The sequence below is a fragment of the Lepidochelys kempii genome, chromosome 1, assembly GCF_965140265.1.
Source record: "Lepidochelys kempii isolate rLepKem1 chromosome 1, rLepKem1.hap2, whole genome shotgun sequence".
Lineage (NCBI taxonomy): Eukaryota > Metazoa > Chordata > Testudines > Cheloniidae > Lepidochelys > Lepidochelys kempii.
The window spans coordinates 11518655-11541266 of record NC_133256.1 but is presented as its reverse complement, the minus strand read 5'-3'; the positions used below and the strand labels follow the sequence as shown (position 1 = coordinate 11541266).

The 22612-nt window shown below is 51.5% G+C and overlaps 1 protein-coding gene across 1 annotated transcript in view; it reads left to right on the top strand.

Moving 5' to 3' along the window:
- Positions 1–16601, top strand: part of ARHGEF17 (Rho guanine nucleotide exchange factor 17) — a 238479-nt gene extending 221878 nt beyond the window's left edge. The window contains exons 17-21 of the mRNA XM_073329132.1: positions 243–310; positions 2008–2156; positions 3635–3809; positions 5235–5492; positions 8495–16601. Of these exons, the coding sequence (XP_073185233.1) occupies positions 243–310; positions 2008–2156; positions 3635–3809; positions 5235–5492; positions 8495–8685 (841 nt within the window). The 3' untranslated portion in view covers positions 8686–16601. The remainder of the gene's footprint in view (positions 1–242; positions 311–2007; positions 2157–3634; positions 3810–5234; positions 5493–8494) is intronic.
- Positions 16602–22612: the final 6011 nt, after the last annotated feature.

Genomic DNA, 22612 nt, shown 5'->3' with positions numbered 1-22612 from the left:
TATGGTGGGGGGTGGGCTGTACAGGATGCTATGTTAGAAGGAGAAACTAGCGGTTGGGTTGAGGATACTTAAGATATGGGGCACTTTGGGGAGTGGAGGAGAGACTAAAGTGCACCGAGGGAGCAGCCTTTTGCAGGAGAGACTTGATTCACTGGGAGCAGCCTCCTCGGAGGGAAGCTGCTGCTGCACTGTCATGGTGACGTCCGTCCCAGGCTAACTGCGCGGGCTTCTCTTCTCGGCAGGTACCTGGATAACCAGGTCTTTGTGTCCCTGGCGAATGGAGAACTCATCATCTACCAGAGAGAGGCAGGTGAGTCTGATGCCAACAGTGCTGCGTGCTGACGTAGGGCCTTGCATGCCGCCGGCCCACAGCGCTTCCCAAGCAGCTGGCTGAGCCTCCCAACTCCCCGGAGAGATGGGTTAGCATTAAGAGCACTACTGTGCTGATGGGTAGCGGAACAAGAGAGGTTACTTAGCTGAGGGCACACAGTGAGGCGGTGGCAAAGCGGTGCATAGAACCCAGGAGTCCTGATTCCCCATCCCCCTCTCCAATGGCTGCCATCATGTCCTCTGTGGCTTTAGATTAGCTCATCAATTTGGGGCCAACGTTTTCAGAAGCGTCCACTAATTTGGGGCACCCAAAGGTAATGGGCACTCGCTGGGCACCCAGAGTTACAGGCACTTTTGAAAACGTTGGCCTTCTATTTTTAAAATGCCAGGCTACCCTTTTACTAACTGCTCTGGGCCCCATTCTCCTCTTTCTTACCCTGGTGTAAATCAGGAGTAACTCCACTGAAGCTCGTGCAGTTGGACTGGCGTAAGGAAGATGGTGTGATCACTTCTCCATGTAGCGTGGCCCTGGCAGTGACAGAAGCGCTGGTATATTTTCACAGCGCTCAGGGCACATGGAATTGAAGATTCCTGGCCAAACTCTGCCCTCACGTAATCAAGACCCCCATTGTAGAGCTGGGGACAAAGCTAACACCGTTCGGACACCAAGGGTCAGATTCTGCTCCCAGCAATGTGGCGCGAATCGGGAGTGACCGGGCTGCCCGTGGGGGAGTCGCTCCGGAATGACGCTGCTGTAACTGGGGACGGGATTCATGGCCTGTAGAATCCACATCTCAGAGGAACGCCTGGGGATGGTGGGAGGAGAAGGAAACATCCTTGAGGTTGCAGAGCAGGTTTATGGCCATAGGCTCCTGGTCCCAGCTCCTTGCGCCAAAGGGGCGAGTCTCTTGCACTGTAGTGAGGAGTCGCTGGAAGTCTGAGATGCAGCCAGGGGGAGGTGGGAGTTCTGAACAAGGTGGGCACTAGAAGTGCCTGGCCAGCTGACTTGGCTGCAGAGTGGCTGCGTCTGTTAGCCCGGGTAGTCTCAGTCTGACGGGCCTCTCCTTAGCTCTGCCACAGGTTTCCTGTGTGACCTGGGGCAAGTCACTTAACTTCTCTCTGCCTCCGTTCCCCCATGCAATGGGTTAAATAGCACAGACCTGCCTCCCAGGGTGGCTCCGAAGCAGCATCAGGGATCTGAGCTCTTCCCCTGGAAGCCACAACAGAGGTGTGCACTGTTACTGTCATCACCATCCTTAACCCCGACTCTGCCCGCTGGTGGCGGTTTGCATGGCCCAGAACATTGCACATGCTCTAGCCCAGCGGGTAGTGCACTAACCTGGACCTTGGAAGACCTGGACTCAAGTCCCTGCTCTGCCACAGGCTTTTGTGGGGCATTAGGCAAATCACCTAACCTCTCCGTGCCTCAGTTTCCCACCTGTACATGGCCCTGCCTCCCAGGGGTGCCGTGAGGAGCTTGGATGCTGTGGTGATGGGAGCCATGTAAGTGTCGCTGCTGGGCAGTCGACAGCTAGAGGGCATTCAAAGCACCACCCACACATTGTGCCTCGTTTTACAGGATGTGTGTCCACCGGCCCACATGGCTGCTGTGCTGTGAGGACCCATGGGGGGCAGCTAAGGAGAACGCAACTGTTGATTTCTCCTTTCTCTGTACAGGACATTTCTGGGACCCCCAGAACTCCAAGTCCCTGTCCCTTGGCTCCCCGGGCAGCCCTGTCACTAAGATGGTCTCGGTGGCTGGCAAGCTGTGGTGCGGGTGTCAGAACCGAGTCATCATCCTCAACACGGCCACACTGCTGCAGGAGGTACCCGCTCGCTTTCCCAGCCCCCAGGAGGGCTCAAGCCAACATGGGGGCGGGGGGCTCAGGAGGCTGGTCATGAACTCTGGGGCCCAGTCTGAGGCCTAATGGAGTCTATGGAAAGACTCCTGTTGATTTCCATGAGCTTTGGATCAGCCCTTTAGTGCAGGGCATGCACAGCCCAGAGCCGGGATCTCTGATCAGGAGAGCCATCTCTCTCCTGAGGTAAATACTCCAGCCCCTCGCAGTGAGATGTGTTTAGCCACGAGGGTCTCCCCTCGGTTATTTCCTACATCAGTTTCCAAAAGGCCGTATTCTGCCCTGGGACAGTCCATGGCCAAGCCCCATTGTCTTTGGGCCCCTCTGAGAGTACACCTAGCAGTGACCAATCCCACTGGGAGCTTGTGTGGGATGAGGGTCACCCTGTGAGCAGCAGAGCTCCATGTATAGGTGACCATGGGGGAGATGCTATGGGAATGCACAAGGGCAACAGCCCCCTACCGGCCGCCACTGAGGTGGGTGCTGTATAGAGGAGATTAGAGGTGGGAGAAGCAGGCGAGGAAGGGTGGCCTTGTGGTTATAGTAGGTGGCTGGGGAGCTGGGTTCTGTTCTTGGCACTGTCTCTGGATCTCGTCACAAAACACCAGGTTTTTGAATTTCCTCTGCTTTTGGGTGCCCGCTGTGAGACATCTAGAGCCCAAATATCCGAGGGGCCAACAGCTATTGGCTTCCACAAGAGGGCGCTCGGCACCTCTGAAAACCATCCCCAGAGTGCCTCCGGGCAAGCACCCAAAATGATGGCACTCAAAACCGGAGTCTGATTTTCACAGTGCTGTCCTGACCCTCTCACCCCGCAGCTGGGACAACGCTGGGATAAAGCTGCTTACCTCCCTCCCTGAGGGGTCTGTGAAGCGCCTGCCATCTTGTACGGAAAAGGCTACAGAAATGCAGCGTATTCGTATATTCCTCTTCATGCATCCTGGACAACAGCCCTCTTATACCTAGCTTGGCTCAGGGGGTGTTGTGCTGATGGATTGGCTCAGGCGTCTTACTGATAGACATGAAAGGCAGCATGGGTGACTGGCTGGAAGACTGGCCTAGACGTCAGGAGACCTGAGTGTTAATCCCAGCTCCGCTACAAATCACTCCCTCTCCCTGTGCCTCGGTTTCCCCTTGGGCCTTGTCTGTTTAGATTGCAGAGTGAAAGCTCCTTGCTATATGTCTGTACAGCACCTCGCCCACTTGGGCCTTTGTCTCAGTTGGGCCCCCTGGGTGCTACCGCAGTGCAAATAATAATAAGGGAGAACTGCCAGGGGAACTTTCCACGAGGAGGAAAAGTCACTTCCTCACCGGCAGGTCTAGATCCCTAAAGCACAGGGCTGCAAGGCACAGAACCAGAGTGGCCCGTTGGCTCTGCTGCCAGTGCAGAGGGTCCCATCCATTGGCAGCAGTACGATGGACGCACTTCTCCTCTCCATCCGCAGCACACGTTCCATATCGGGCAGGACAGCAACCGCAGCGTGACCTGCATGGTGAGCTGCAGCCCAGGTATTTGGATCGCGCTCCAGAGCAGTGCCCAGGTGAGGCTGTACCACGCCACAAGCTACGAGCAGCTGGCTGAAGTCGATATCACGCCCCTGGTCCACAAAATGTTAGCAGGTACCGGCATTGCCTTCGAACGGTTTGTCTGCGGCACTGAGCTATGAAACCCAGGGAGACCTGCCTCTGCGCAGCTGCTGTGTCGGGGCCATAGAGACCAGGTTGTGGGGCTCAGAGAGTTCAGTAGCAGCCATGAGGCAGACCGAGGGGAGGCATCCGAATAAGGCTCACTTTGGGGTCTGCAGATGCCAGCAGGATGCGTTTGGGATCTGATCAGTCATCCCTCCTCAGGCCACCCAGGGAGCTGTCATTTGCTCCCCCTGGCTAGAGTCAGGCTTAGCAAGGGCAGTCACTGGGCCAGCTGCCTCAGCCAGCAGCCATGCCTCTTCCCCCAGATGACAGCGCGTGCTGTCCCGGTCCCGGCCAGGCCTGTCTCACGCAGAGACAGCAGGCTGTTCTGAGGGGCAAGCCATGGGGAGCAAAGGCCACAGGACCATCCTGTTTCTCTTCCCTTTGGACCATAGCAGAACTCGCATGTTGATTTCCCAGAGAGGACAGGCCGATGTGTAATCACTGCACCCGCAAACCAGGGCTGCCAGAACAGGGGGGCCAAGGGACCATGGCCCTCCCATTTTTCGCCACAGGCCTGGCCCCCTGCCCCTCCTCTTCCCCCCAAGGCCCTGTCTCCCGGCCAGGCTGGAAGCTGGAGCCGAGCCCGGGTAAGAGCCTCCCAGGGAGCTGTGGGGAGCCACGGACCCTCCACCTGCCTGGGTTGGGGGACATGAGAGAAGCCCCCACCCCATGTCCCTGCCTGCCCCCCGCCCCGCCCAGGGCAGTTAGAGGGTCCGCAGCTCCCACAGCTGCCTGGGCGGCTCTTACCGTGGCCCGGCTGCAGCTCTTCATCCCCCAAGGCCTGGCCCCAGGCCAGGCCGGAAGCTGGAGCTGGGTCAGGGTAACAGCCACATGGGCAGTGGTGGGGAGCCGCGGACCCTCCACCTACATTGGGCGTGGGACCTGCGGGGGGCAGAGACAAGGGCTGCTCTCAGGCCTCCGCATCCCAGGCAGATGGAAGGACCTGGGCTCCCTGGCCCGGCTCTGGCTTCCAGCTTGGCCCGAGGGCAGGGCCTCAGGGGGAAGAAGAGGGGCAGGAGCAGGGCCATGGAGGGGATCGGGCCTCGTGGCCCCACCACTTTTAGGAAGAATCCATCACCCCTGCCCCAAACGCCTGACTCAAGAAGCTAGGAAGTCCCAAGGTCTGGCACTGCCCATCCCATGCCATCATGTGACAGAGATCATGTGGGATATGTCCACCTGGCCCAGATGATCCCTGCTTGGTGCCCTGCAGAAAGGTGCATTGCCCAAGGGAGGTGGATGCTGCAGAGAGCTTGACCAATAACCTCCTTTGGTCACATGTGCAAGGGACCTTTTAGAACTTCAGCTTACCTGTGTTTTAACCCCTGGTCCTTCTCTTTGTCCCGCTTGCAGGTTCGGATGCCATTATCCGCCAGCACAAGGCTGCCTGTTTGCGAATCACAGCACTCCTGGTTTGCAAGGACTTGCTCTGGATTGGTACCAGCGCTGGGGTGGTGCTGACGCTGTCCATAACGGCCAACACCACCTCCTTGAAGATGCCCCTGACGCCGGTGGGTTTGTCCCAGGGGCACACTGGCCACGTGCGCTTCCTCACCTCCATCGAACTGCCCGACAACTTTGATATCATCTTTCCGCTGCCGAGAGATCCAGGTGGGTCCAGCAGGAGGGTTTGTACCCACACTCAGAACCCAGAGATCAGCAGGGGCTGAAATTTCCACGCAACAGCTCCCCACACACACACACACACACACACCCACCCATGGAATCACAGGGCCCATTTTCCCACCTTCAGTTGTGTCTTACTCTTTGGATGGGCGTTCTGGAGGGGTAAGAAGTTGGGGAGGGGGGCAGATATCCAGGATATCAAATCCCACTTAGTCCATCCCCCGTGGGGCCCAAGCAGGATTGTTCCCCTCTAATACCAGATGTGGGCACAAATAATGTTCTAGGAACCACTAAAATGTCCCATGCAATTTTTAGTGGGTCTGTATCTCATGAACACCTTGCTCATGTGAGTCCAAATTTGGACCACTAACCCTACCCCGGACATGCATAAGGCACGGCGATTTTCAAGACAATCTGAGTTGACATGTGGGTTTTAGAGCATTTAGGAAAATCATTATCTGTTAAACAGTGAGTCTCAACCCTCACTATAGCAGAGCTACTGCTCCGCTCTCATTCCCCGGTTCTTTGTCCAGCCTGGTTTTCAATCCTCCAAGAGATGCAGCTTCACCACTACTCCTGGGAGACTAGTCTGGGTGCAGCAGGGTGCAGGTGCTGAGTGCGCCCCCTTATGGCGTGGAATGCTACTGCAGACACCCAGCCTCGGTTTAACATCTCTGTTTGGAGGAGTAGGGGGGGAGGAGAATACCAAAGAAGCCCACCACTGTAGCATTTAACTTCTAAAAGAGGAAATACACAAAAATGAGGAGCTAGTTAAACAGAAATTCAAAGGAACAGTCACAAGAGTGAAATGCCTGCAAGCTGCATGGAAACTTTTTAAAAACACCATAACAGAGGCTCAAATTAAATATATACCCCAAATGAAAAAAACATCGTAAAAGAATTAAAAAAAAGTCACCGTGGCTAAACAATAGAGTAAAAGAGGCGATTATAGGCAAAAAGGCATCCTTTAAAAATTGGAAGTCAAGTCCTCCTGAAGAAAATAGAAAGGAGCATAAACTCTAGCAAGTCAAGTGTAAACGTATAAATATGCAGGCCAAAAAAGAATTTGAAGAGCAGCTAGCAAAAGACACAAAAACTAACAGGAAAAATTTAAAAAAAAAAAAAAATTAAGTACATCAGAAGCGGGAAGCCTGCCAAATAGTCAATGGGTCACTGGAAGACAAGGCTGTTGCAGAGAAACTGTATGAATTCTTTGCATCAATCTTCACTGCAGAGGATGTGAGGGAGATTCCCACACCTGAGCCATTCTGTTTAGGTGACAGATCTGAGGAACTGTCCCAGACAGAGGTGTTAGTAGAGGTGGTTTTGGAACAAAGCCATAAACTAAATGGTAATAAATCACCAGGACCAGATGGTATTCACCTAAGAGTTCTGAAGGAATTCAAATGTGAAATTTCAAAACTACTAAGTGTCTTATGTTACCTGTCACTTAAATCAGCCTCTGTACCAGATGACTGGAGGATAACTAATATAACACTGATTTTTTAAAAAGGCTCCAGACGCGATCCTGGCAATTACAGGCTGGTAAGCCTAACTTTAGTACCAGGCAAACTGCTTAAAACTAAAGTAAAGAACAGAATTATCAGACACATAGGTGAACACAATTTGTTGGGGAAGCATCAACATGGCTTTTGTAAAGGAAAATCATGCCTCACCAATCTATTAGAATCCTTTGAGGGGGTCAACATATGTGTGGAGAAGCATGATTCAGTGGGTATAGTGTACCTGGACTTTCAGAAAGCCATTAACAAGGTGCCTCACCAAAGGTTTGAGGATACAAAATTACTAATGCAAAGTAATGCACATTGGAAAACATAATCCCAACTATACATACAAAATGTGGGGGTTTACATTAGCTGTTACCACTCAGGAAAGAGATCTTGGAGCCATTGTGGAGAGTTTGCTGAAAACATCCACTCAATGTGCAGCGGCCGTCAAAAAAAGTGCGCAGAATGTTGGGAACCATTCAGAAAAAGATAGATAATAAGACAGAAAATATCGTATTACCTCTATATAAATCCATGGTACCCTCACAACTTGAAAACTGCCTGCAGTTCTGGTTACCCCATCTCAAAGATATATTAGAACTGGAAAAGGGACAGAGAAGGGCAATAAAAATGATTAGGGGGGGTGGAACACCTTTTGCCCCCTGGAGTACACACCCAGCTGCCATAGAGCTCAGTCTATGTAGCTTGACAAAGTGAGGGACTTGATCACAGTCTATAAGTACCTACATGGGGAACAGCTATTTACTAGTGAGTTCTCCAGCCTAGCAGAGAAAAGGTCTAACACAATCCAGTGTCTGGAAGTTGAAAGGAGACAAATTCTGACTGGAGCAGCTTATCAAGGGTCGTGGTGGATGCTCCATCCCTGGCAATGTTTAAATCAAGACTGGATGTTTTTCTAACAGATCTGCTGTAGGAATTTGCGGGGGGAAGTTCTCCGGCCTGTGTTATGCAGGAGGTCAGACTAGATGGTCACAATGGTCTCTTCTGGCCTGGGAATCTATGAATAAGCTGCCCCTTCCCTCAGTCTCCCTGGAGGTGAGGTTAGCACAGAGCAGAATTCAAGCTGCTCTTGGAAAAGGTGAGCTGGGGCCTTCCAGGGTGAGAAGCCCATTTCTTTTGACCAAGGCTTTCCAAAGCAGTTGAGGAAGGGGGTGTGGGCTTTGGGATGCCTGGTGTGAAACCACATGTGGGTTCTGATTTTTAGCAGCTTGGGTTCTCCGCACTTTCTGAAAATCAGGTCCTCAGGATGAGCCTGCAGAATCACTCAACCCTTAAAACTCCTGGCCTTTGGTGCTTGGGAGGAGAGTGGGGCGTGACAAGGCTCCCTGGGTCGTTACGGCTCATGGCTGGGGAGGGACATAGACTGCTGGGTTTGAGAACCCCTTCGCCACATTCTGTCAGACAGCTGTTCTTTCCGCGCACGCGCTGTGATCTCTCTGGGCTTGTTCCGTTTCCCAGGTACCGAGAAGCTGAGCGACGCAGAAAAGAGAGATTTGGCAAGACACAGGTCCTCCAACATGGTCCTCTCCAAGTCTAAGATGCTGGTGATCAGCGGAGGGGATGGCTATGAGGATTTCAGACTCACCAACAGCAGCGAGACAGTGGGGCGAGATGACAGCACAAACCATCTCCTCCTGTGGAGGGTCTGATCTGCAGCAGCACGGGGCCCCACTGGGGGGAGAGCACCAGCCCCACCCCTGCCTCCTCTTGTCACTAACCACCCCCAAGCCCATCTCGTCTCCCATCCCGGATGATTTGTGTGTGCCTGGGGACAAGCTCCTCCCAAACACAGCGTCTGCAGCGTGGTGAGAGGAACACGCGCAGCAAACAGATCCTATGGGCAGCCTGCGCTTACTCCAGCGGTGGGTGTGGGTGTGGGGACAGGGGCACCTGGATGGACAGATTTATGTGGCATGCTTGGAAGCATCCAGGCGAAAGAGGAGGGCTTAGCAGAGGAGAGAATCCATTGTTCGTGCAGTCGGCAGGGGGCCTTTCTTTTGTGTGTTGTGCTTTGACCTGCCTGGGGTTCTGCATCCAGGCTCTTGGAAGCGGAAGGTCCATGTCTAAGCAAGCACACCCCTGGACGGTAGCCTGCCTGCTCTCTCTCTCTGTCTCTTGTCCACCCAGCCAGAATCAGCAAACCGTCGCATTCACTTCACCGCCACCTTCACGAGGGCCCCCGCACACAGGGCTCCCCGCTCCTCCTGTCAGAGGAAGTCGCTCCAGCATCCCCGTTGGCCGCAGCTGCTCCAGCATCTCTAGGTCTCTAGCTAACCCGCTCACTCATCGCGGTCACCCAAAGAACGCTTGTGGTGGTGGTGGTTGTTTTGGATACGTATACAATATCCTTATTTATTTTCTGTGGGGCGGACATTTGTCAAGGAGCTTGCATGGAAGCAGTGGCAGCTTCGGGCCCAGGGAGTTGTATGCAGGGTGCCGACGCCCCAGCCTGCAGTCAGTCCCAACCAATGAGGAGCTGCACATAGCAAATGTCCTACAATGGCAGCAGGGTCCATTCATCCACGAGCGCTGATCCCAGAGGGTTACCTGAGTGTCTGGAGGGGGGAGGAGAGGTGGGAGCGTCTTGGCTGACAGTCAACAGCTCCGATTGCAGAGGGGGCGGAGAGATGATCTCCATTCAGCCAGCAAAGAGGGGAGCCGCTGCATGAAAAATGTGCAATACTTAGCTGGATCCCTGATAGCGGGCAGCGCCACAAGGGGGCACTGTTAGGACCAGGGCAGCTTCACGCTCCTTTGGCTTTAAGAGCAAAGCCAGTTGGTTATTGTGGCCTACAGCCGGGGCAGAACTAGGAGGGGCATTGTCCGACTGCAACTGTCTCTTGCATTGTACAGTATTTATGGTTGTTTTTTAACTACTTACCTTTTTGTCCCCAGCACTTAATTTATGTATTTAGCTTCCAGATCCCGAATCCTGTGTGGGGATGGGGAGCAAAGAGAATTATGGGGGTTTACTCACCTAGCGAGAGAGTATGAATCCACTGTCAGCCAGCTTGCACCAAAAATGTCCACAAACGAAGGTGTTTTACAGGCAGGCTCCCCCCCCCCCAGAACTGCCTGTGGGGGTTCACGTGGCCAAGATGGGGCCTCAAGGTGAGTAGTGAGGATTGGATGCCCAATAGGAGACACCTTAAGGACTGGTTTTACAGAGGGCAGCACTGGGAATTTCAAAAGCACCTGACATGACAAGAATTCATGTGCCGTGGACTCTCAATGGGGTTTGTGCTGCTAAGTCGCCAGTGTTGCCAGCTCTTACAGATCTCGTGATATTTAGTGCTTACGTTAAAGCTCCAGTCTCTGGAGACATGTTATTTCATGAGACTCTCAGCTTTCATTTTTTTTAAATTAAATTTCTAGCCCTCATGGTTGCAGAGAAAAAGTTGGGAACCAGGACCCAAGTGTACTCCGAAGGCTCGGTAAACAGAAGGCAAATCAAAATGAACCCCAGACGAAGGATTTTTTAAACACTCTCATGATTCTGAACACAGTCTGGGGAGTTTGAACACTCTGGACTGGCAATACTCTGGAACCCTGGCTCTTTTGAAAATCTGCTCCTGGCTGCTCACATTTTCTGAAAACCACCTCTAAGGTGTCTCACGTTGGGCTCCAAAAATGGAGGTGCCCAGAATCGCCTGTCACTTTTGGAAAGGTAGCCCAGGGTGCCAACTTCTCAATCCATATTTACTTAGATTGTCAGCTCTATGGTGCAGGGACCATCATTCTGTTCTGCACTGTACAGCACCTAGCACATGGGGTCCTGGTCTGTGACTGGGCCCTTCCACCGTACAAATAATTACGAATAACAATATTTAGATACCTAAATGTGTTGCCTGAACACCGTGCCCATGGCTTCCTGATGAGACGTCTCCCCACGTGTTGGGTCCTCATCGCTTCTGAAAATCAAGCCACTCATTTAGATGTTGAAAGATGGATTTAGGCACCTAACTTTAAGCACCTGTTTTTTAAAAATCTTGGCCTGTCTGCAGACTTCAGTAGGTTTAAAGACAACCCTGACTGGGTTCTCCCAGTTACACAGCAGCTCTGGTGGAAGAACTGAGTGCCCGAACAATGTGCTTACAAGCTCCATGCCACACATCTAGCTAGTGTCAATGGACGTCGCTCCATTGCAACCCACGTGGCTATGCCTGCTTACCCTAGCTGTATTTCTAGCCCTGTTGCGGTATTTGAAAATACTTTATTCTATAGCATTTTAAATACTTTAACCAAAAGCTTAAACAGCATTTTGTGTCCCCAGTGACCTGAACACTATATACAAGTATATGTAAGTCTTCATGCAAGAGCCTTCTCCTCTGCAATTCCTGTCGTGCGAAGCAGCTTTCTTTCATCTCTCTGCCTCATCTGCATACTATCTGTTTTCCTGTTTCATCTGAAAACGTGTAATTTCTCCTTCCTCCCTTTCCCTCTTCGGCTGATTAGCTCCATCAAGTGGTTTGGGATTTTGCACAGAAACATGATCTAGTTGCTAGGGCACAGGGCTGGCAGTCAGGACACCTGGGTTCCATTCCCAGCTCTGCTACTGACCTGCTGGGTGACCTGGAGCAAGACACTTTCCTCTCTATGCGTCTGCTTCCCCTCCCTCCCTTTGTCTGTCTTGTGTATTTAGATGTGAAGCTCTTTGTGGCAGGGACTGTTGGTTATCCTGTGTCTGTCACAGCACCTAGCACAGTGAGACTGATCTCAGTTGGCACCTCCACATACTACTGCGATATAAACAATACAGGTGACAGGTCAGGCATGTTCTGAGAAGGCATCCTCCGGGGATGCTGCATGAGATTTACCTTCCTTTAAGACAGGCGGGTTCCCTTGTGTGTGCACAATGTGTTGGTAGAAGTGTTTTTTCCAAGAGGTTTGTTCACAAATCACAGAGTCTTCACCTGCTGACGTCAGGAACTGCCCCGTCTCCATTCCCAGGGCGCGGGTCAGGATGGAATTGGCCCAATGTGTCTGAGCGACATGTGGGTCAGATACAGCAGCTTCCCCCGGGGCCGTTCTCTTCCTCATGGGGTGATCTCCTAGGCCGCAAGCCAAGCTACATCAAAGCCAATGGAAAGATTCTAGTTGGCTTTGGTAGGCAGTGGATCACGCCCCCGGAGAACAGGTGGCCGGGTCAGCATGGCTCTTGATTGACAGCTGTGTGTGTCTCTAGCTGAGTGGGGTATAAGGTGCTGAATTTGAGGGTGGAGATTTGGGGAGATGCAGAATTTCTTGCGCAGGTGGGATAGACAGACAGTTCCTCAGCTGGCATAATGGAGCGATTGTCCTGCACGCTGTCCCTACCTGTCGGAAAATACCCATATGTCACAGCCCTACATGCAGCTCTCCCAGTTAGCACCACCTTAGGAGCAGCTGAGCCCTGAGGCATGCCTTGGAGTCAGTGGGGCCTAGCTACATGCTTAAGTGCTTTGCTGAATCCGTGACCTAATCAACCCAAGACAGGGCAGCCTGCAGCAGCTCGAGTCCCACTCTGAGCACTAGCTGCCATGTGCCAGGCCCACATGGAACTAGCCCAGTATCCTGTCTTCCGACAGTGGCAGAAACAGAACAGGGCAATTACTGAGTGATCCATCCCCTGGTATCCACTCCCAGCTTCTGGCAATCAGAGGCTAGGGACACCCAGAGCATGGGGTTGTGTCCATGACCATCCTCACTAATAGCCCCTGATGGATCTATCCTCCATGAACTTATCTAATTCTTTTTTTAACCCAGTTGTACTTTTGCCCTTCACAACATCCCCCGGCAATGAGTTCCACAGGTTGACTGTGCGTTGTGTGAAGAAGTACTGCCTTGTGTTTGTTTAAAACCTGCTGCCTATTAATTTCATTGAGTGACCCCTAATTCTTGTGTTATATGAAGAGGGAAATAACACTTCCCTCTTCACTTTCTCCACACCTGTCATGATTTTATAGACCTCTATCATATCCCTCCTTAGTCGTTTCTTTTCTAAGATGAACAGTCCTGGTCTTTTTAATCTCTCCTCATACGGAAGCTGTTTTATAGTCCTAATCATTTTTGTTGTTCTTCTCTGTCTTTTTTCCAGTTCTAATGTATCTTTTTTGAGATGGAGCCACCAGAACTGCAGCAGTATTCAAAGTGTGGGCATACCGTGGATTTATATAGTGGCATTATGATATTTCCTCTTATTATCTATCCCTTTTCTAATGATTCCTATCATGCTGTTCGCTTTTTTGACTGCTGCTGCACATTGAGTGGATGTTTTCAGAGAACTCTCCACAATGACTCCCAAGATCTCATTCTTGAGTGATAACAGCTAATTTAGACCCCATCATTTTCTATGTATAATTGGGATTGTGTTTTACAATGTGCATTACTTTGCTTTCATCAACATTGAATTTCATCTGCCATTTTGTGGCCCAGTCACCCAGTTTTGTGAGATCCCTTTGTTGCTCTTCACAATCTGCTTTGGACTTAACTATCTTGAGTAATTTTGTTTCATCTGCAAATTTTGCCACCTCACTGTATACCCCTCTTTCCAGGTCATTTATGACTATGTTGAATAATACCTGTCCCAGTACAGATCCTAGGGGGACCCTGCTATTTATTTTCTCCTTTGTGAAAATTGACCATTTATTCCTATTCTTTGTTTCTTTATCACACCCAATCCTGGAGGTCTCCAAGGAGCAAACTTCCAAGGGAAATCCAGTGTGGGACCATAACTGCTCGTTGGGGCAATGGAAGGAGGATGATCGTTCCTGTCATCTCTACCATGCTTAAAAGGACCTTGATTTGTCCCCTGGTAATTCATACCAGCCCTTATATATGGTGAACATTCATGAATATTTTGTGCCTTCTGTCTGTGCTTTGAGTCACTTTAGCTGCAGCATCTGGCACCAACATGGTCCCAGATTCCGCATCCCTATTGAGTGTTCACCACTTAGGAGCAATGCGCCCCCAGTAATAACTCTAACCCAATGGCTTCTCCTTTTGAAAGCCTCGTCACTGTCATCTCAGTCCATGTGACTGGCAGGGTGCAAGAGATCATGCATCGGTCTGTCTGTTTTCCCACTGGAGGGGTCATCATGATCTTAAACTGCTAGGCCACATTAGTTCACATTTCAAATGAATATTAGAAGGAAACAGGCCGGGGTCTCAGACGCGGTGAGGATTCGGTTGGAAGGGAATTGGTTGGCATGACAGGACTTTGGATGCTCAGTAGGGCTTGGGCGTAACAGACCTGACTGGGAGATGAAAAAGAGAATGATCTCACAGTCACCTCCTCTCATCGAAGCTTTCGCAATCTCCTAGATGCTCCGAGCAGACTCTTCCAGCAGTGAAGGGTGAATCCTGCTCACTTGATCCATGTAAAATCCCTGTTGGATGTTTCACAGAAGGTGAGGTGGGCTTGGCCTTGAGATGCAGTGACCTGGATGCTTCCCTTAAAGACAACTAGGTCCTCGGTGAGAATGGGTTTTGCTGAACTACTCTTAGAATGGGCCTGTTAGATCAGCTGCTGAGACTGGGTACAGTCTTAAAGCCGGCAAGTAGATCTTAAAACCAGAATGAAAATCCCTCCCTCTTCAGCTGTTTGTAGAGGGTCTTGAGAGTCTGTCCATTGACATCAAGGGACTTTGGCTCAGTCTTCTGGGAGCAGCTGAGTACCCTTCGCTCCCATGGAAATAAAGAGTCCCTGTTCAGGATTGGGCCCCAAGGTCACGTTCCAGGTTTCCCCCGGGGCGGTTGCCGGTGTCACACGCCGAGTACCGCCATCCTGCCCTCTGGTTAAGGTGTTTGTGGTGAGATTGATGGCTGCAGGGAAGAACCGAAGTTTGAGCTGGGATAGAGCATGTGAGCGAAGGGAGGGGCCAGTTGAAATGAGCTGATTGAAATGTTTTTGCAGGGGGTCAGAGGGATTGGGACGTTTGGGGCAATTTCCCCCCTCTTTTCAACAAGCTCTGTCTTCAAATAAATTCTTATCTTTCAAGGCCAAAAGGGTCCATGGGGGTCAGAGTCTGCGTTCCTGCCCAGCGCACCAATGTCCCGCAGGGTGAAACTGTAGGAATTGTTCAGTCTCTCAGTGCAGGGTTCTGCTGCTATCGGATCTCCAACCATTCCAGGAATGTATGTGCCATATGTGTTTTGCAGCCCACCTTCAGCTTCAGTTAAGCCTAGAAAAGTGTCTAATGATCCTAACCGAAGGATTCATTCTGCTGGCTAGAGGTGAACTGACAAGCAAAACCAAAGGCGTGTTCGCTCACTCCTGCCTGCTCCTTGGTGACCCAACTGTGTCTGGAAAAGGTGCAGGGAGGCATTTCTCCTGGTTCTTTTCCATTTGACATCTCAGCTCCTCCCAGCCCTCGCGTGGCTGGAGGACCTTGGCAAGGTCTTTGGCCGGCCGGAGTGGCGATGTCATGCGGCACTGCGGGGCTCCCTTCCCACCACTGAGAGGATGCTGTTTCTTAGATCTGTCCAAAAATCACTTCTCCTCCCCTCCCCCATCAGCTCAGTTGCAGGCTCAGGGACCCGCCTCGAAGCGTGTAAAATCCGTGAGTGACTGTGAGGCTTTCCCAAAGCGATGTGGGCCTGTCAATACCTACAGGACATAGAGAGGCCTGCAACTCAGATCCCATCGTCCTGTGAAAGACGCTGTAAATATTTTCTTTGCCTTTTGCCCTTAAAGCGAAGTCCCTCCCATTTGTAAACACTAGGGGGCGCCATTTGCACACAGCGGTGCAGACCACTGCTGCTCCCCCTGGCAGAGAGGTAGAAAGGAGCTCCATTCATCAGTGGCCGCGAGTGAGGCCAGGCTCCCAGACCGTGCCGTCTCCCGGCGCAGTCTAGAGACGCAATGGTGGCAGAGTTGCGTGTGATCCATCAAAGGGCCAATCCCTGCTACCCAGGGGTGCTGGAACTGGGGGTGCGGCACCCCCCCCCCACTTGAAGCGATTTCCATCATATTCAGGGTTTACAGTTTTGTTCAATGGCTCTCGGCACCCCCACTCCACAAACTGCTCAAACATCACTGCTGATACCACCCATATGCCAGGCGGGTGCGGTTGGCTCCTCCAGCCAGGCCCTGGGTCTTTCTTTTGAGGAGTATGCTGCTGCTACTCCATAGAGAACTAAGGGACTGGCATTTGCACCTGAGATGCACCCGAGGAGAGGACAGGCAAAGCAAGGCACAGTCTCCCATGCTCACTCCCCTCCCTGTTTGACTCTGTTCTCTTGGCTTTATTTCTCTGTTTGGTGAGAGATCCCGCTGAGACGTACTGTAAATATTGGTATATATTGCCGCCTCTGTACATAGTGTTCTCAAGTCTTTGATTGTTGATATGAATTTAATGGCATATTTTTATATACTTGTTTAAGTTTCACAGGCACAGCAAGGGGTGCCGACCACATTTAAGTTATAACTACTACAGTGCATTAAAGACCAGAACAAAACAAAAAGCTTTTACTCCTGAAGTATTACCAGTCCCGTGAGGTGTTACGACGATCACATTATGCCTGGGTTTGTTTGTTTTTTATTTTGTCACCGTGGGTTCTTTGTCATTAAAGGTCACTGATGTCAGAGCCCAAATCTGTGTGTGTTCTTTTCCTTCGCCCTGTTGTGGCAGTTCGTAACTGATAGCTGGGTTTGAATCAATGTCCTTCAGCTCTAAAAGCAGGAAACACTATTGCTCGAACTAAAGGTCTAAGCCTGGCAAGCCACTATCTTCAGCAGGTTCATAAGTCTAATTTTTAGAGCAGTCACTAGTTGGGGACAAAGACCTCCACTCTCCCAGTGCGGGTTGCAGCTATCTTAGGGTATCCAGCATCTAAGCAGTGAACAATAAGAAATGGGGCCTTTTTCTGTGGAAAATGGTGAATTTTCATTGAAATATTTGGATTTGGAAATGCCAGCATAGTGCCTGGTCTACATCTCCCATGGTACACCATAGTCTCCCCTCTTAGTGAGAGGAGGGCAGGCATCATGGCGGTTGCATGGCTATGCTGCATCATGGGAGATGTAGTCCAGCTGACACTTTCCACAAAAAGTTTCACTTCATTGAGAGCTGAACATCCCCGAACTGTGGGGTCTGTGAAAGCCAGATCTGATTTTCACAAATCCCCCCTCTCTTTATAACACCCCTAGATCAGAACACTCCCAGACTTTGAGATCTGCACCTGAATTTTGCAACTCGAGCACAGCTCTAAGCTATAGCGTAATGCGGCTGTGCTGTGTCGTGCAGAACAGTTCCTGGGCCGCCCGCAGCTGCATTCATGTCCGTGATGGGTGAAGTCACTCCTGCACATAAAGGTCGTGAAGCTGCTATGCTGAGCTCAGTGGGAAATTGGTCACTGAAGTCAATGGGCGCACGCCCAGCTGCTGAGTTTGCAAAGTGCTTTGGGATGGAGGGTGCTGGATAAGACATTACCGCTACTCAGAGTGGACGGGGACACTGACCATCCCCTGTGAAAATGCTGAGGGCTGTTACTGGCCCCACACACACACCCCTGCCGTGAAACTCTCTACCATGTATTTGCTGCTCCGCAGTTGCGCTGGCAGGAGAATTTACGGAAGAAAGATGGTTTCAGAGTAGCAGCCGTGTTAATCTGTATCCGCAAAAAGAAAAGGAGGACTTGTGGCACCTTAGAGACTAACCAATTTATTAGAGCATAAGCTTTATGGTAACACCCAGTGTTTCATGTTCTCTGTGGAAGAAAGATGCACCTCCCAGAGCCACCACGCCAGGGATTGCAGGTCACATATTGCTCCCATTTACAATGGTGGGAGCAGCCCATTATTATTTGCTATTTCAGCAGCACCCAGAAGACCCAAGTGAGATCAGGGCCCCATTATGCTAGGCACTGTACATACACATCACGAGAGACAGCCGCAGCTCCCAAAGAGTTCTCAGTCTAGACAAGACGGATGGGAAAACAGGCACAGAGGGGGGTAGTAACTTGCTCAAGACTACACAGCAGAGACAGGACTCAAAACGTAATCCCCGAGTCCCAGCCCAGTGCACTACCCATTAACCCATGCTGCTGCTCACCTGTAGGTGAAGGGCAGGAGGTAGCCCCAGATTTGTAGCTTTGGGCCCATGAAGAAAAGCATTTTAATCCCAGACCATGTCTATTATCTCTCCAGCTGGTGTCTTCATCTCCCTGTAACATCTCTACACCTGCACTTTTCTCCCCTTGTATTATTTAAGGGAAAATACCGTGCTCTTCAGAAACGTACTACTCCTCTGGTCCCCTTTTCCATCTGGATGCTGGGGGATCCACTGCTGTGAGCCAAGGAGCACCCCCAACTCCCATTGTTTTCAGTGGGTTATCAGGGCTCTCAGCATTTAGCAGGATCAGGCCCTGGGTAATTAACCTGCCAGTGTTTTGCAGAGATACTATAAGCCAAGCCAATGCCTGCTGCAGAGCCCTTGTCACAAACACACGCTGGCAGTAGCCATGTTATCTGTTCTTATCCCAAGGTGCTGTAGCAAAGCTGGCTGGGCTTGTGGATAGCCCAGGGGGCCAAGAGTCAGGGATCTGGTTTCTGGGACTGGCTCTGCCACTGACTTGCAGCGGGCTAATCATTTAACGTCCATGTTGCCACTAGGGATTGTGACAGGGCAGGCCGGCCCTTTAAGGGAGACTCCAGCCAAGCTCGGCCCTCATCCCATTTCAGCCCAGAACCGAGATTCTGGGTGGTGCACTTCCCAGAGGGCCCCTGGGAACTGTCGGCAGGGCATGCTGGGACTGGGGGCAGGGAAATAAAAGAGCTGGGAGCAGAGCGGGTTGTGGGGTCTCTGGCTGAGGATTAGGGTTCCCATGTGTCCGTTTTTTTACCGGAACGCCCCGTTGAAAAGGACCCTGGCGGCTCCGGTTGGCACTGACAACCGGGCCGTTAAAAGTCTGGTCGGCCGCGCAGCAGGGGCCTGGGGCTAAGGCAGGAAGGAACTGCGACCAATGCGCCTCTGGGTTCGAGGGCAGCGAGCAAAGCATCCCTGGCCACCCATGTGCCTCGTCCCTTGTGAACACAGTCTGAATTTGCTGGTCAGAAGCAGCCCCCAGGAGCCCCAGAGGGAGCCCACAAGTCTGGATTAAAAGCTGATACAAGGTTAATTGAACTAAACTTCATCAGGCAGGTGAATGCAGGTCAGGAGTGCATTAGCTGTGAAGGCATCTCTCTCGCACAGCTCTGAGCTTCCCCTCAGTGTGGGAGAAGGCTCTGCAGGGGTTGACTTGTAATATTTAACAAATCAGTGGTAGCCTTTGATCTCTGGTTTGGCGTACCCAGCTGTTCAGAACTTCACAGCGATTACCAGGATGGAACACTGAGCCGACTGCTCCAAAAGCATCTGCCCCTAACTTTTGAGTTAACGGGAATCTCCTCATCTGTGCGTCATAAGCCCCACAACTACAGAAGTCAGGTTTCAGAGAAGCAGCCGTGTTAGTCTGTATCCGCAAAAAGAAAAGGAGTACTTGTGGCACCTTAGAGACTAACAAATTTATTTGAGCATAAGCTTTCGTGAGCTACAGCTCACTTCATCGGATGCATTCAGTGGAAAATACAGTGGGGAGGATTTTGTATACACAGAGAACATGAAACAATGGGTGTTACCGTACACACTGTAACCAGAGTGATCAGGTAAGGTGAGCTATTACCAGCAGGAGAGAAAAAAACCTTTTGTAGTGATAATCAAGGTGGGCCATTTCCAGCAATTGACAAGAACATGTGAGGAACAGTAAGGGGTCGGGGGGTCGAGGGGGGGGGCACGCGGGAAAGAAACATGGGAAAATAGTTTTACTTTGTGTAATGACACATCCACTCCCAGTCTTTATTCAAGCCTAAATTAATGGTGTCCAGTTTGCAAATTAATTCCAATTCAGCAGTCTCTCATTGGAGTCTGTTTTTGAAGTTTTTTTGTTGAAGAATTGCCACTTTTAGGTCTGTAATCGAGTGACCAGAGAGATTGAAGTGTTCTCAGACTGGCTTTTGAATGTTGTAATTCTTGACATCTGATTTGTGTCTATTTATTCTTTTACGTAGAGACTGTCCAGTTTGGCCAATGTACATGGCAGAGGGGCATTGCTGGCACACGATGGCATATATCACAAAGGTAGATGTGCAGGTGAACGAGCCTCTGATAGTGGCTCAAGTCCTCCTTTTCTTCTAACTACAGAAGTGTGGTCTCCAACCACAAGGTGGCAATAACTCACACGTTCACCCTACAGTTAATTACAGTATTTACACTTCTTTCCATCCTTCCAGCCCAAAGGATCCCAAAGCACTCCACACACTAGATACATACAGCTCCTCTGAAATGCAGCCATCTCTGGGGTGGAGTGTCGCCGGCGATACAGTGCACTTGTTTCTGTAGTACGGTGAGACATGGGGCCTTACTCATCCCCAGTGTAAGCCCCCTGAAGCTGGTTCTGTTTCACCAGGGAAGAGGTTGCACCATTATGCTTTCAAGTGCTTCATCTCCAGTTCCCAGAGTGGTACCGGGACCAGAGGCCCCCAATGAGAAGTGCATGCTCAAGTAGAAACTTCCAATTAGGCCTTTTAAATGGCTACACAGCTCTCAAAGCACAAGGTTACAGTAGCTGTTGGCACATGGCAATGTGGATCTGATGCCATCTCATCTGGCCCTACCCATTGAACCTGCATGTCACAAGGTGAAACTGGCCCTTTAAGAGGGAGCAGGGCCAGAACACCTGTGCTGATTCAGATGGGGCTTTGAAAGAGGCCCTGGCCCTGGCCCTGGCCCTGGGGCAGGGGAGAGCCATTGAGGTAGGAAGCTGCAGGGAGCAGGGCTATTGGAGGAGAGGCAGTGAGAACTTGAGTGGTGCCGGGGAAGAAGGCTCTGGGAGTTGTAGCCCAGGGCGACTTGTGGAACTGTCTGTCCTGCTGGCTTCCGCTTGGCAAATAAAACTGCCTAAGAGAGACTCAGGCTGTGGGTCCTTTGCACGCTGGGGAGACTAGGGTTGCCAGGTGTCCGGTTTTTGACCAGAAAGTCCAGTCGAAAAGGGGATCTGACAGTGTCGGGTCAGATCTACTGACCGGACATCCAAAGTCCTGTCCAGAACCCCAAAGCCTGATGGGGCAGCTGGGATTGGGGCCAGGGAGTCACGGAGTCTGTTACATACTTAATCTGATTGCACTGGCATCTCTCTACACGGAGAGCCCAGAAGCCTTCCCAGCACTAGGACTAAGACCCTGGAGCTGTCTCTGGCCTTTCATCCCTTTCCATTTGCCTACCCCAGCCGCTGTTCCCCAGGCAGCTGAGCCATTCTGAGCTGGGTTCTCCAAGTGACACATGGGCGAGTGGAGTGTTTGCCGCTCTCGTTCTCTGTTTAACAGATGCTGCAGTCCCACTCCCGCCTCTCCTCCCACCTGCAGCTGCAGCTCAGAGCCCTGTCAGCCCAGGAGGCTGCTGGCCTGTGACAGCCCCTCCAATGTGCCAGTGGATTTTATTCCCTGTTATGGGGTCAGCTCCATATGCTTCACTGACAGCCCAAGGGCTAGTGAAGCAGTGGCAGCAGGAGAAGGCAACATGGGGCATGCGGGGGAACTAGGCTGCAGTCTTTAGGCCTCTTCACCTGCTCCCCAAAGTTCATTGGGGTGTTAATTAGGAGGATTTAGGATGTAGGGTGTAAATACAGCAGCACTGACATGCCACCTCCTCTGGGGTGGAACGCACCAGCTGTGTAACAGCACCCAGCAATGCAACTACTCAAGCCCGGAAGTGAAGAAGAAGTTCTCACTGAAACCATGGGGGGTGTAAAAGGTGCCATGGACTCTCAAAGCAGCTGCCAGCGAGGTTTCCCATCTCTCCTGAAAGATGGCACCCTCAGCAGCACAGTGTTCCAGTGTCCATGCACTGGGCCCAGCGGAGAGCGTCCCTCCTGGCTTACTCAGACCACTTCCTGCGCACAGAGATCTCCAGGCTTAGGCACCTGCTTTAGAGTTTTTAGAGATCTCGGAGCTACAAATGAGCTGGGAGCCCCCTTATGCCAGGTGCTGTACATTCGAGGTCCCTGCCCTGAAACAGACAAGGAGAGGTGAAGGGACTTGCCCAAGGTCACCCAGCAGATCAGGGGCAGAGCTGAGACCAGAACCCAGGTCTCCCAAGTCCTAGTCACAGGCCCCCTTCTCTGGAGACCGTGCTGCCTCCCTAGCTTAGGAGATCGAAAAAGATCCCACCGCCCTGAGCTACATTTTACAAAACTATCAAATACCAGCTGAAAATTAAAGTTTCTTTCTGTGAGTACAGGGGACTGGTGGGCCTTCTCATGAGCACGAAGTGATCCAGGAAGAAATGTTTGCAGGAGAGGGACCCACGTCCCAGCATATCGTTTTCGGGTTTGCTGTGTCGGACCTTCTGTCTGAGAATCTCCATACTTCACGGCAGCTGGACCCTAACCCACTGGCGGCTTGTCATGCACAGAACTATGGGCCAAAATGCTAGAGGGTCCGAAAGCTTGCCACTCTCTGGAAATGGGCGGGAGCTGAGTGCTCAAAGTCTCACAGATCACTAGCCCCTTTGAAACTTAATTGCTCTTAAAAGCCCTGCCTGCGAGAGCAAGCAAAACAAG